We start from the raw sequence: 13,404 nt of genomic DNA, 5'->3' as shown, positions 1-13,404 counted from the left end.
AAGAGAACACACAGCGAAATGGCTCAGTTTACTGCCCTCTGGCCTTCTCTTCAACCCTCACATAAATGTGTGTGCAAACACACACACACATACACACACATGTGCCTATAGCTGCCTCACTTGCTCTTCATCTCAACCTCTCTGTCTCCCAGGGCGACAAAGCTAATTCGAGGCAGATCTTGCCCTGAGGGGTAAAATACAGCATCCACACATGCACACGCACACACACACACACACACACACACACACTTCCCACTTTACCTTTCTACCACCTGCTAGTCCCCGACACCCACAGTTAGCTCACACGCAAACTGATCAAGCCACTTACCATTAGTTTTGCCGTAACGATGGGTGGCGCGAGGCACAGCAGCTAATGTGTGTATGAAAGACTGTTGTTTCACAGTGACAACATTTGACGATAATCACATTGTTAAGACACGTTGTGCAGCAAGCGTTACATATTTTATTAATCAGGAATAAAAATGTCTATAAAAATTAGGCGAGAAATGCCAAGTATTTCCGATCAGCTCGGCTTGAATTAGCTGTGTAAAAACGGCGCGGTTACTCATTCCATACATACCAACGTTTATACACCTCCAGAGGAACAAAAAGAAAAGAGGAAAAGGTGAGGAAATATATTTAGCTCTTTTATAGGAATGTTGATCTTTTCCAAATTTCCCGTGGGTTTAAAAGAGTGAAAATGAGGCAATATAAGAAAATGGATGTATCAATTTTACAAATGACCCTTATTCATATGTAGAGTGTGACCCCCCCCCCCCCCATATTAAATTCACAGCCAGCACAACAAATGGGGTGGCTGTGTTCTGTCATGTTGATCTATATATATGTAGGTCTAGTATGTGTGTGTGTGTGTGTGTGTGTGTGAATCAGAAACAACAAAAGGCAGCTATTTGTTTTTACCTGCCCACACACACACACACCCACACCTACACACACACACACAAATACACCAAAAAAATAAAAGCATGCACTTTCCAAACAAGTAAAGTAGAACATCTAAAAGTAAAAGTGGTCAAACAAGGTCAGGGTTAATGCAACACAGCTGTTACATCGCTGATCGCCACATCATCACCACAACCTGACATCGGATGCCTCGTCTCGCAAGCTTCCCCCATCACTTACTGATCAATAATAACTTCTCTTCTTTTTAATATATATTTATATATATATATATATTAGGGAAACAATCAATTAAAACAAATCACTTAAAGTATCAGCTTCAGTTTGAGTTGAGCAACGACAGTGATTTGGTTTCCCTTTCAAGAAGGTTTCAGTCTAAGCTCCGACGACCAGACTGCTGATATTACAAGCCCTTACAAGCATGTGTGTGTGTGTGTGTGTGTGTGTGTGTGTGTGTGTGTGTGTGTGTGTGTGTGTGTGTGTGTGTGTGTGTGTGTGTGTGTGTGTGTGTGTGTGTTGTGGCCACACACTTGTACATGATACAAAACAGGGGATGAGACATGGGTTCTGCCTATGTCAGATCGACTGGGAGAACAAATGCTACGACAGCAGCTTGTTACAAGTGTGTGTTTGCTGTGTGTGCGTGTGTGTGTGTGTGTGAGAGAGAGAGGAGAGACAGAGATGGCCATGGTTTTGCGGTGAACTGAAATGTTGATTGTTCACAGTGATGAAGACATAGTTTTACAGCATTCCGCCGCTTGTAGAAATGAAATATAAATCTGAAAATGTCATGCCCCGATAGAGGTAACTGTGATGTCATTATTCCTTTTCTCAGTCTTTGCAGAGGTAAAGTGAAAAGGCAACCAATTTTGTTTTCTGGTTGGTACAAACATAGATTTATCTTAGGTGGTTGAACTGACACATAAATTATTTTCTATTCAAACCAGTGTTTGAAGCATTATATTATGAACTAAACAATCCCTGCTATCCTCTATATTGTCCAGGGTCTCGTGTTGCAAACACAGAGAACAGCGAGGTGAAGAGGAGAATGGAGTGATGGAGGGCAACACAAACAGTACCATAAACTGAGTGGGAGAACTGGACGCAGAGATGTAGACAGGAATGAATGGACGCAGCGGCTGGCAGGCGCCGGCAGAGCCACACTCCCTGACCAGTGTGAGGTAGGGGGCGTAGGCCAGGTCTCCCATCAATTACAACCTTGACCCTCCCTCTCTCTCCTCCTTTCTCCCTCTCACACACACTTTCTGCTTCATTCAACCACCTTCCCCCTGCCTCCCATCCTCCCCTGGTCCCTCTCCTCTGCTCCTATAAATCAATCTCTCCTCTCTCTCTCTCTCTCTCCCTCCCCTTAGCTTTCCCCTTCAGATACGCCTCTCTTCGCCTCGCTATTGGCCCTCATCGCCTTCCCTCACTCCTCCTCTCCCTCCTTTCATCGTTGGAAGTGCAGTGGGAGTAGAAAGGTCAGAGGTGGGCAGAGGAAAGAGAGAGAAAGCAGCAGAGGTAACAGGGGAGTGTAAAAATGAGAGAGTGAGTGTATTTAATCAAAGCGTCTTTGGGGCAGATTTTTAGTTTTTACCTTTTTACCTAGTTTTTACCTTCAGTTTTTACAAAAAAAAGACTAGTGTTACAATCATCTGTAATTTTCTTTATATGTGTATACCCGTATCTGGAAGTATGTGACAGAACAAGTCCAAAAGGATGTGAATGAATGGTAAATGTTGACGTAGGAGGACGGACAAAGAGGATGGGCGTAAGCACGGAAGAAGACAAGAAGACAGAAGAGGAAAGTTTGCAATATACTGTATAACTATGAGAAACAATTTGCAAGTGCTACATGCAGCATTATTCAACAAATCACTGTGATACTTTGATGATATTATCATTTTTCCAGCTCCTGAGTTACTTCTTGTGCTCAAGAAGGTGATCACTTGCACACATTCAATGCAGTGGCTATGAATACTAGAGTGAGACTATATTCAGACTTCTTTAGGAATCTTTAGGTCTCAATTAACAAAAAACATTTTTACAATGCTTCATGTAGCACAGTTAACAGAGAAATATAAGTAAGAGACCTTTTCCCTTACCCTCCCTCAGCATGCCCACAGTAAGACACTTCATGAAGCGGCAGGCCTGACACGACTTGCGTCTCCTCTTGGTGATCTCGCACTCGTTGGTGGCTGGACAGCTGTATTCGATGTTGCCTGTATGGAGACATGTTGGGGGAAGACGGAACAAGATGTTTCATTTCGAGACAGAATATCCGATCCAAATTTTTACATTTCCATGAAAGCATTTAGCAGACGCTTTTATCGAAAGCGACTTATAAAGGAAGAGGGATTGTTAATTACGATGGAACAGCGGTACATGTTCAATTTAAATATGGTATAAGGATAAAAAAAAGGTCACAGTCAGTGTTGAACCTTACCAGAGTCATAAAGCACTTTAAAACAACAACAGCTGCACATCAGAGATAACTAACATAAGTAAAATATAGAAAAATACAACCTAAAAGACCTGAAAAACAAACAACACAACAGACGATGAAAGAATAACAAAGAAAGAACACAGGAAGATAAAATCATAGTAGTCACTAAATCCATATATATTCAATGATATTGTCAAAAAAAAAGTTTTACCTGGATGTATACAATAAAACGGGAAATTTTACAACTACCTACACTGCCAAGCAACCTATAAAAACAGAGGTGGAAAATAAAGCATTTAAAATATGTATGGACAACAGGACTTATGTCAAAAAGGGTGTGTCTGTTCCTGCTCCTGCCTGAACAATGAAATGTTTCTCGCGATAGCGCCTTCTGTAGTTTTAAGCACAGCTACGGTTTGATAGTTGCACTTCAGGCCGAACACACAGTCTTTGCAGACAGAGCTATGTGGAGCTGCTGCTGTGACACCTGCAGTCGCCTGTAAGCTGATGGATCTGCCGCTGAAACGAGTCAACAGCAATAGCTATCGACTGCTGCTGTGGAGACGATGTTTCTCATTACTGGACTGATTAAGAAGGCTAGTTAGCTTGGGAAAAAGGCTAAACGCATAAACACTTCCTAATGGCTAACAAGATGCTCATTAATCGACCCTATTAGTTAAAGTAAAAAATCTAAACGCGCTAAACGCCGCGGGGACGCTCGCAGTCTAATGGACGCTACTAATGGGACTAGTTAGCTTACGCCCAACCTTTGCACGCGGATGATAGAGGAGGAGGGGATTAATTCAGTCGTTAAGACAGACACTTAACTAGCACCAAGATGCACTAATGCCACGGCACAAGACTGTGCTGGTTAATGGGTAATCAAATGCCTTATTAGTGCGGGGCTTAACAACCCACTGCTGGTAATGGATACCTTCTGTAAAGAGCCACTTACTCTATACGGCTGCTAGGATTGAAGCTAAATGTGTTCAACTTTCAGTGAAGAGAGAGACAAAAAGAACAGTATATTATAAGTATATATTATAAGAAAAGTACTGATATTATTTGTTGATTAAAAATGATAACTGTTACAGAACCATAGCATAGTTAAAATGTAACCCATGGTTCCCTACTCTGTATGGAAAAATGGAAGTGCGGGATTGAAACAAAAAGGGTTTATATCAGATTGCCATTGCCTCCATTGTCCCTCTGACACCACGTGTCTTTATTTCTGCCCTTTTTATGTCTTACTGTGCATTGACGTGGGCTTAATGCAGAGAGGTTTGGCCAATGTATAACGTGTGAGTTTGTAGGCAAGTGTGTGTGTGTGTGTGTGTGTGCGCCAGTGTCAGTGAAAAAGGGATATACAAGAACCTCAAATCCCCCTGCAATCTCTTTTGAGATGTATGTGTCTACCTGCTGCATGACAATTGACGGCCACTGTAGAGGTTTGTGTGTGTGCTCTGGACGGCTGCCCTTTTTGTGTTCAATCTCACACAACCTTACAACACTAACTTTCTGTTTTGTCTTGACATTAACTCAGCCTCTCACCCCCATATGCTTTGTTTTGTGTTTCCTTCAGATAGTTTGAAGGGGGGGGACAGACAGCCGGGGTGAAGGAGGGTGACATATTGAGGCTGGGGTCACATTATTCTGTCCAAAACTGACCAAGCCCGACCTGAACCTAGCACAAGTCTAACCTTGAGTCAAGGGTAACTCTGATGGAATCTGATAGATGGCTTAACTGATGCATTGAGGAGGTGTTATGTAAATAACATGCCCTGTCACTGACGGGGACATAGCCACAATAAAAGACATTTTTGTCCAAACCTGACCCAACGTTAGGACACAACTTCCCATTCAGTCTAGAAAAAAATGATAGGATTCATTTATTTTCTGAAATGTGCAGAGAAACAGAGCGGTCACATGGCCACCCTCGGTTGACCATCCCATCCACCATTTTCACTGCACCCTCAAGTCACTCCTTTGCTCTAAATCACTGACATCAGCCCTCTTCTTCGCTCTCGCTGCTCCTCTCTCTCTCTCTTCCCATTTCATTGCCTTTTCTCTCCCTCACCCACACTTTGCACTCCTCCTCTCTCCCCTTTATCCCTCTCTCTCTCAATAAGGGAGTGATAGATGCAGGTTGTCAGGTGTCGCTGGACTGACGCCACAGAAACAGCAGCTGCCACGGCCACTTCCTCCATGCTGTGACACACACACACATGCGCCACTAATTCCGTCCTACATCCACATGACCAGTCCAGCCTCCCTCTTCTTCCTACTTTCTTTCATTCCATATCCAAACAGGTGTACTCCTCTCCTTCCCCCCCCATGCTCCTCTCCTCTCCTCCCCCCTGCTCCTCTCCCTGTCCAGCTGGAGGTGTTTTTTCGTGATTACCTGCGGTTTTATTGGCTAATGGGTTGAAACATACCAATATGTCTGCTGCTGCCCATCTGAGGCTTGGGCCCTGCTTTCCAGCCAAGACGCACACACTTTTACTAACAACCACGCATAAACACAGGCACATGTGCAAAGATGCACACACAACGCGCGCTCGTTTTCATTTGGATGAGCACGAGCCCCGCACACAGACACACGGGCAAACACGTGGCCATGCTCGTCTGTGGATGAGTTTGGCTTGTGTGCTAGCCAAAGATAATGTCATGGGCCATTTGTTCCACAGGTTCTAAGATTGTTCATTCTGCATCCAAACAAACAGTTGTACAGAAGCACAAACACTGATAAAAGAAGCAATATGATACTATACTGATCGCTAGAGTTAAACACGCCATTGTGAGCAGGACGATGGCACGAAACAACCAAGACCCAGTGCGTCAACGGATGAAAGACGCAACAATAGAAAAAAACTCTTCAACTCTTTGGTGACATCGATTTTCCAGAGAAAGTTCTCACTGAGATCCTCATGACTACATCTTAACATATAACATCTAATTTGTTTCCAAGCTAAATGAGCATTTATTATTATTTTCCAGCTCCCGAGTATCTAACCCAGCCAACTAAGACATTTAATCTGTGTGGTATTCAACTTTTTCAGCATATCAGGTTGATGCCAGGTTGATGCTTTTTATGTTTTGCCTCAACAAACTGTGCAGCATTCCATTGCAACATTTTCCACTCGCAGCTGTAGTAGTCGTGTGACCCATAACCTTTAACTCTAGCCTTCCTGATGTGCAACATGTCCACTACAGGATTACAAACCGAGTGAAAATAAAGGAGTCGGAGAAAAGAGGAGCGAACATTGCTTCAAACCAATTCAAGGTCAAACTGTGAAGATGTATTAAACAGTATATGTTTGGCGAGCTATTGTATTTAATCTCTGACCATGTCCTCACCTGTGTAACCTTTAACAAGCCCGCTAAATGAAATGAGACATCTGGAATTGGTCAACTATTAGACTCTGCAGCATTGACACATGATTTAGGGGTTAAACCTTTACACGGGATGATTACAGGGACGTGTGTGTGTGTGTGTGTGTGACTGTGTTCACGTGCGCTGTTGTCTACGGGAGAGAGCGTTTGCGCGTGTGAGCGCGCCCCCACCTTTATCTCTGTGTGTGTGCGCGCTTCCAATCTCTTTGTTGGGATTTCACCGTGTCCTGATCTCATCCCATAATAAACACATACAGGTCATCTCTACGTAGTGGTGACCATCTAGTGGATGTAAGAACCCCCTCATCCCCTCGACCCCGCCCCCCTCCCCACATACATTTCTCGCCTTCTCTCTGGGGCTTTACTGGGAAAGCTGCTTATCGGAGGCAAAAGAAAGCAGCAACCGATAGGTGGACGGATGGAAAGGCAGATAGATAAATCCTGTCTGATATGACTGACTGAATGGATCGATCACCACTGACTGTAGACTGGTAGCTTGATTATTGCAGTTGCAGAATGACTGACAAGGGGGCTGTCCTGTTGGGTGATGGACCCACTTAATTATATATATATAAAATAGAATTAGAATCAAAAATGAAAATCCAATTCCACTACTTTCTCAAACCTACAAACGCATCATGTTATATCCTTAAAATAATCTACAAATAGCATGACCAGAACAAGATATAGCTTGATATATGATGGTCTATGGCAGGTATATGTGCCATAGACCATCATTTTTGTCCAGAAACTATTTTGACAACCGCAATGTTAATGTTATTTTTCTTATTATGATCAGCATGGACAATGCAACGGAGTCATTTCTAGCAAAGCAGTGGGAGAATATTTATATTTATTTGGCTATAATAATCATGGGTGTCAAACTCAAATGTCCTTAGCGCCAATTAGCGTCTGTTCAGTCATTTTAAATCTATTAAAATGACATACATCTTAAATGTTAGTGAGTCAAGTCTGTTGAAACTAGTACAACAGTTGGTGTGTTGGATGGATTAAAGGACAATGTGTGACTACATGATTTATATTATGGCTGATTGCTGGTCTGAAAGACTCACCTACACAAAATCTCAGGAGTGTCGTCCAAATACCTATGCATTTTCCAGACGACTTCTACCCCGACAACGAGACAGAAGCAAAGGATTACCGAGCCCAATTCCTGCTACTCTTCTCATCCTGTGGATTACTGCTCTTTACCTTCTTTGCTTTAGCGTCTGACCTGAACTCCTGACACCTAGACATGACATCTGACCTTCACCTGATGCCATGTTATCTTCTAGACAACAGGCTTATAGCGCACGCTCGTCCTGTGAAGCATAATCAGTTAGATCTGGGAATGCAAACACTACCTGGGAATTACTCTTTTACCATTGATGAAGAGGAGGTCAAGGTTGAGGGTGAAATAGGGGCGTGTCTGGGAGTTTATGTGTAGCCGTGAAACCCGATTGGATGCATATAGTCTATTTGAGTGTGTGTGTGTATGCCCATGTGAAAACATAGAATAGTAAAGAAAACTTTGGTGAATGTCCTGGTGGCTCACTTAGCAGACAGAGGACGAGATGTGCCACATAAAAATCTGGGTTCAAATTTGGCCCGAGGCTTTTATCATATGTCCTGGATCTTGCATGGTTACTCGAGTGTATGTGCATGTGACGGAAGGGAGCGTTCGCTTAGTGTGTGTGCATTTCATCAAATAAGTTATATTTAGGTGCAACAATTCTCTGAACATTTGTGCTTTTAAAGAAGCCAGTCAATGCACTATCTTCACCTTTAATCTCTGACCTTCGACTGTGAGCCATTTATGACCTGTCATGTATGTTCAAAGCTTCATGATGCAAGATTGTAATCAAATTATAATAAATCAAAGTAAAACATCAACACTAACAAATGAATACCAAATAGATTGGACATTCACATGGTGCACCGAAGATTTTGTATGGCTATATGGCAACTTGGGTTTTCATCATCGAGGACAAAGAAGGGGCAGGCCTTCGCATCTGATTGGCTGTTGTCCACATATTCTGGTACACTGCTCCCTGTGCATGTGCAGCAGTATAGTAGACCACATTATAATCTTTACCAAAGGTCTATTACCTAGACCTTATTCTTGATTACTATTATTTAGACAAGTATGAATGTATGTAGGAATTGGAAAAAAAGGCAACCCTTACAATTGTGCCTATTAAGGTGTCTCATTAAAAGATGTGGGTGCAGCTAGATATAAAAAAAAAAAAAAAAAAATACTGCTAACCATTCAAAAACCAAACCAAAGAGACCAAAGTGATCAAACCAAAGTTGCTACAGCTGGACACAAGACAGAAAATAAGACAGACAAAGAGACACAAAGTTAAAATGGAAGCCAACCTTGAATGGTGCGTTTAAAGAAGGCTTTGCAGGCCTCACAGGAAGCCACACCATAGTGGTACCCTGACGCGATGTCCCCGCACACCAGACACAGCCTCTTGGGCATTGAATTCAGCATGTACTCGCACTTGATCTGCGAGTCTTCCCCGATAGTTGACGAACAGTCCTCATAACGCTTCGATCCAGGGCCGCCAGCGGGACCCAGCGGCCCCGCGTTGGAGCCGTAAAGACTCGGGGAGTCTAATCCGTTGGGGTGGCCGTTCATCGTTGATGAATATGAGCCTGAGGCGTCGCTGGAGCCACCAGGGGAGTGATGGTTTAGACTGTCAGTCAAGGAGGCAGGACTAGAGGGCTCAGTCTTTATATAAGAGGACGGACAGTTGGACTCAAGGTGGCGCTCCTTACTGGACATTCTGCAGAGAAGCCTGAGGGAGTGAGACAGGGACAAATAGAGGAGAAAGGTGAGAATGTTACAAAATGTTACAATTAAGTCATATTACAACATTTAAATAAGAAAAGTGAGGGGAATGAAAGACCCCAAGAGACTTATGATGATGCAAAATTTGGATTTTATTTTTTTTTTGAAGATTTAGGTTGATCAGGGAAACCTGGTGTAAGGCAGAATGGCAGCGAGGCGTTTACTGAAGCCACCAGGAGCCAGGAAAACACATGCTCACACAGGCCGATGGTCATCAGTCAATTCTCAGTCAATAGCAGTTTGTTCTACATGAAGGTAATCAGTAAGCAGACTCTCTGCTGCTCAATCATCCCAAAGACAGCCTCACACAAACAGAAACACACACACACTCGTACAGTATTTAAAGAGCGTGGTTCAGGTTTAGGATCTTTAGGGTTGGTGTCGCAAAAACCTTGATCTTTTAGGGTTTTAATGACATTTATCTGATCTAAACGCATGTATGTAAATTAGGTCACGGCCTCTTTTAAAAGGAGCTGCCAAGATGGCTGCCGAATAATAAGACTTGAGGTGAGAGAGCACAGTTTCTGTCCCTTCTTTTTCATAAATATATACTTTCATAAAGTGACATGACATTTAGAATGTTTGGCCTTTCCCCTTTTACCAATTTTTTTTTTTTTTTTAAATACAAGCTAAATTCATATAAACCAGTGCTATATTTCTCCTCCTCATGTCTCGTTCTCTTGCTGAATCCTCTTCCCTTTATCCAGCCACTCTAACTTTCTCTCTCTCCCTCCTCTTCTTCTCCCTCAGGAGGCCGACTGTGTCTTGTTAATGGCAGTTGTAATTAACAGCTATCTTCTCTGTGTCCATATCTCTCCATCCCTTCTTTTGTCTACCTTACTATCTGTCTGCCTGTCTTTCTATTCACCTCCCATTCACTGCCATTTCTCTTTCTCTTCCTTTTTTTGCATTTACCACTCTCTCCCTCTCTCTCCCCCTCTAACCCTCCCCCCCCTTCCTTCTCCATCTTTTCATTGTTAAAAGCAGAGAGCACAAAAGGGGTTTTTAATTAAGGCAGGATGCTGCTAAACGATGGGCTTCTAAAGTCCAGTCGGCCTGTAAAAGATCCCTGTTCTACAGGGACCCATAAAACACAGACAGCGCCTTGACAGAGAATGGAGATCCTGTCGGGCAGAGGGAGGGCGGGGGTATGTGGAATGGATACAGAAAGGGAAAACAGGTAGGCAGACGAGACAGCCAGGGCTGGAGGCAGTCAGTGATGGAGGGTAGTGAAATTACAGACAGCAGTTTTAGATTTTAGATTTAGGTGTACAGTTTTTAATGTGCAACACAAGTTTAAAGTATTTTAATGTGCAGTCAAATTCAACACATGGCAGCTACCAGTTCACTGAAATCTGCCAAAGTCCACGTCATCATCGACCCATGAGCATTAACTCTTTAACACCGAGCGTATTGCAGGAGTTTGCGCAAGCACACTTTGCATTAGCGTAATTATGCAACGGTTTGTGCTATTGTAAAGATTGCAACGGTTTCTAAAAAGGTGAGAAGTTGCACGTCAAAGCTGACGTGTGGTTATTACGGTAATTTCACTCGCGATGTTGCAGGAAGCCGGTGAATCGGCGTCTTTGCCGCCAGAAAGGAGAGAGTTGGATTTTTTGGTTTTAGTATTTGCTCATTAACTCAAAGACTCGACAAAGTTATTTTAAATATGTTCTGTTCAAATTACATATTTAACACACACAATCTGGTGTTCGTTTACAACTACAATGTTTTCCTCACTAAAACATGCAGTATATGCAGTCAATTGTAAATAACTGCCAGATATTGAAATTTATTCTGGAAAAATATGCATTTTCTAGTCCTTTTATGATTAAAATAATCAAAAAAACATGTCAGGTGGACATTTTGAGGCTTAGGTGTTAAAGGGTTAAGGTCCATGGAGATCCCTGTGAGGGTGGGGAGAGAGTATGCATCTATCTGTGGATACAGCATGTGGAAAAGAGATCCTTGTGTGTCTCACAGTGTGACGGTCGACAGTGTGTGGGACCTTCTTTTGCAGTTTCAAGCCCACAGTGTGTCTTACACACCTGTCCTTTGAAATAGATGTGTGAGGGATTTGGTTTTGTTTATTTGAACATTAAAGTCTAAAAGATCTGTTCAATTTAAGTATTAAACCATGCTGCATATATCCAAACCATATTGTTGAAAGCCGATTTAACAGAGACAAGGCCAGAGTTGAAGGCGGAATTTTTTTTGGGGGGTGTAAGAAAAAGTTTACTTCTTCTTTTCTCATCTTTTAAGGTTTTAATGACATTTACCTGATCACTCTACATATGTAGGAGCTACTGAATATTATGAATTTTCGAGACGAGGAGGTGAGGCAGCAAAGTTACTTTCCTGTCCTTTCCTTTTTTCATAAATTTATACTTTCATAAAGTGACATGACATTTATAATGTACATTACTTTGGCCTTTCCCCTTTTCTTCATATCTTATATCCCGTCGTCCCGTACTCTTATTAATCCAGACTATCTGGTATTCACCACCAGTGTCTATAAATCCATTTATCGGATGCTTTGATATTCTGGAATGACAGGGGACAGTGGGGAAGGTTTGGACACAAATCAAGAGGAGAATAAGGTGGGAAGGGAAAGCTGTGACACTGCGGCAGTCAGACGTGGACACAGGACAACATGAAAGATGCTGAGAATATGCAAAATGTAAATGTGGGGCGGAAAAAGAAATAATGGGCACAGTGAGAGATTGTGCCGGGTTTGCGTTGTTCTAGTATAGAAGGAGACAAAAATATGGTGGTGCCAGAAAAAGAGAGCAGACCCATTTAAGTAGATGATGTGATGGTGATGATTTAATATCTCCTTTTTCACTCTTTATGCTCTTTCGTGTCCCCTCCCCCTGACCACAATCCCTCCGAGTACCATTAAGTGAAAGATTTTGAGTGCCAAAAGATCTCAGGTACTTTTATTCTTCTCCTCTCGCTCTCTCTCTTTCTCAAATACTCATCTATTCCTCTTCTCTTTTTCCCCTTTCTGTTCCTCCTATTTTGCTCGATCTCTCCCTTTCTTTTCCTCCGTCATCATCTTTTTCTCTCTCGGCTCTCTCTCTCCCTCATTCTCTCCCTCTCTCACTGTGCTTATAAATGAAAAATAATGGCAGTCGAATGGGGAGGAATAAAAGGAATAAAAAAAAGAAGACATGTGTGCAGAGGAGAGGGGAGGAAAGAAGATTAAGAAATCACAGCCAGTGCGCTGTGCCGAGTGAGAGGTTGAATGCATTTATGTATGTATGTTATCAGTATAATTATGGCGCTACGTAGCGTCAGCTCAGTGCTGAAAGAGCAGTCTTATTGTGCCTGTCTGCTCTTCAGATGAGTGACGAGAGACAGTGATGGGGGGTGGATCTTTTTTTTTTTTTTTTTTATAAATTCTTTAAGTTTTTAGGTGTTTAAAGAGATTTATATAAAGAGGGGAAAAGAAGGCTTGAATGTATTCCTTTTTTTTTCTGGATTTTCCAGAGATGTGAGCAGAGTGTTACACAGTGTAAGTGGCACACTAAGAAGAGCAGTAATCACATTTTAAGGATTAGCTGGTTTAAATAAATTGGTAACTGGTATTTAAATTGGTATTTAAATTCTTCTTCTTGCTGCAATTGATACACTTTAGCATAAGACAAGCACTCTCAAAAGCACAAATAAGACTTGTTTTCTGTTAGAATAAATAAATAATCTGACTTCGACTAACTTCTATGTGTCAGATTATTACACAGTTTAGGGGAATCCTCATCTATTTGTATTTTTTGGGGTGTATAGT

General features: G+C 42.2%; 1 protein-coding gene across 5 annotated transcripts in view; it reads right to left on the bottom strand.

Moving 5' to 3' along the window:
* esrrga (estrogen-related receptor gamma a) overlaps nt 1–13,404 on the bottom strand; it is a gene marked incomplete at both ends in the record, with an annotated part of 66,523 nt that overhangs the window by 33,613 nt on the left and 19,506 nt on the right. The window contains 2 exons of one of the 5 annotated variants that reach the window (XM_083900431.1): nt 3,027–3,143; nt 9,140–9,564. In XM_083900431.1, the coding sequence (XP_083756557.1) occupies nt 3,027–3,143; nt 9,140–9,564 (542 nt within the window). Of the gene's footprint in view, nt 1–3,014; nt 3,144–9,139; nt 9,565–13,404 lie in introns of those variants that run through there. The other 4 variants (XM_083900430.1, XM_083900432.1, XM_083900433.1 and 1 more) reach the window with 4 other exon arrangements.

The sequence above is a fragment of the Microchirus variegatus genome (genome assembly GCF_963457635.1).
Source record: "Microchirus variegatus genome assembly, chromosome: 14".
In the NCBI taxonomy this organism is placed as follows: Eukaryota; Metazoa; Chordata; class Actinopteri; order Pleuronectiformes; family Soleidae; genus Microchirus; species Microchirus variegatus.
Note: the sequence above shows the minus strand (reverse complement) of the source record. Positions and strands in the feature narration are given on the sequence as shown.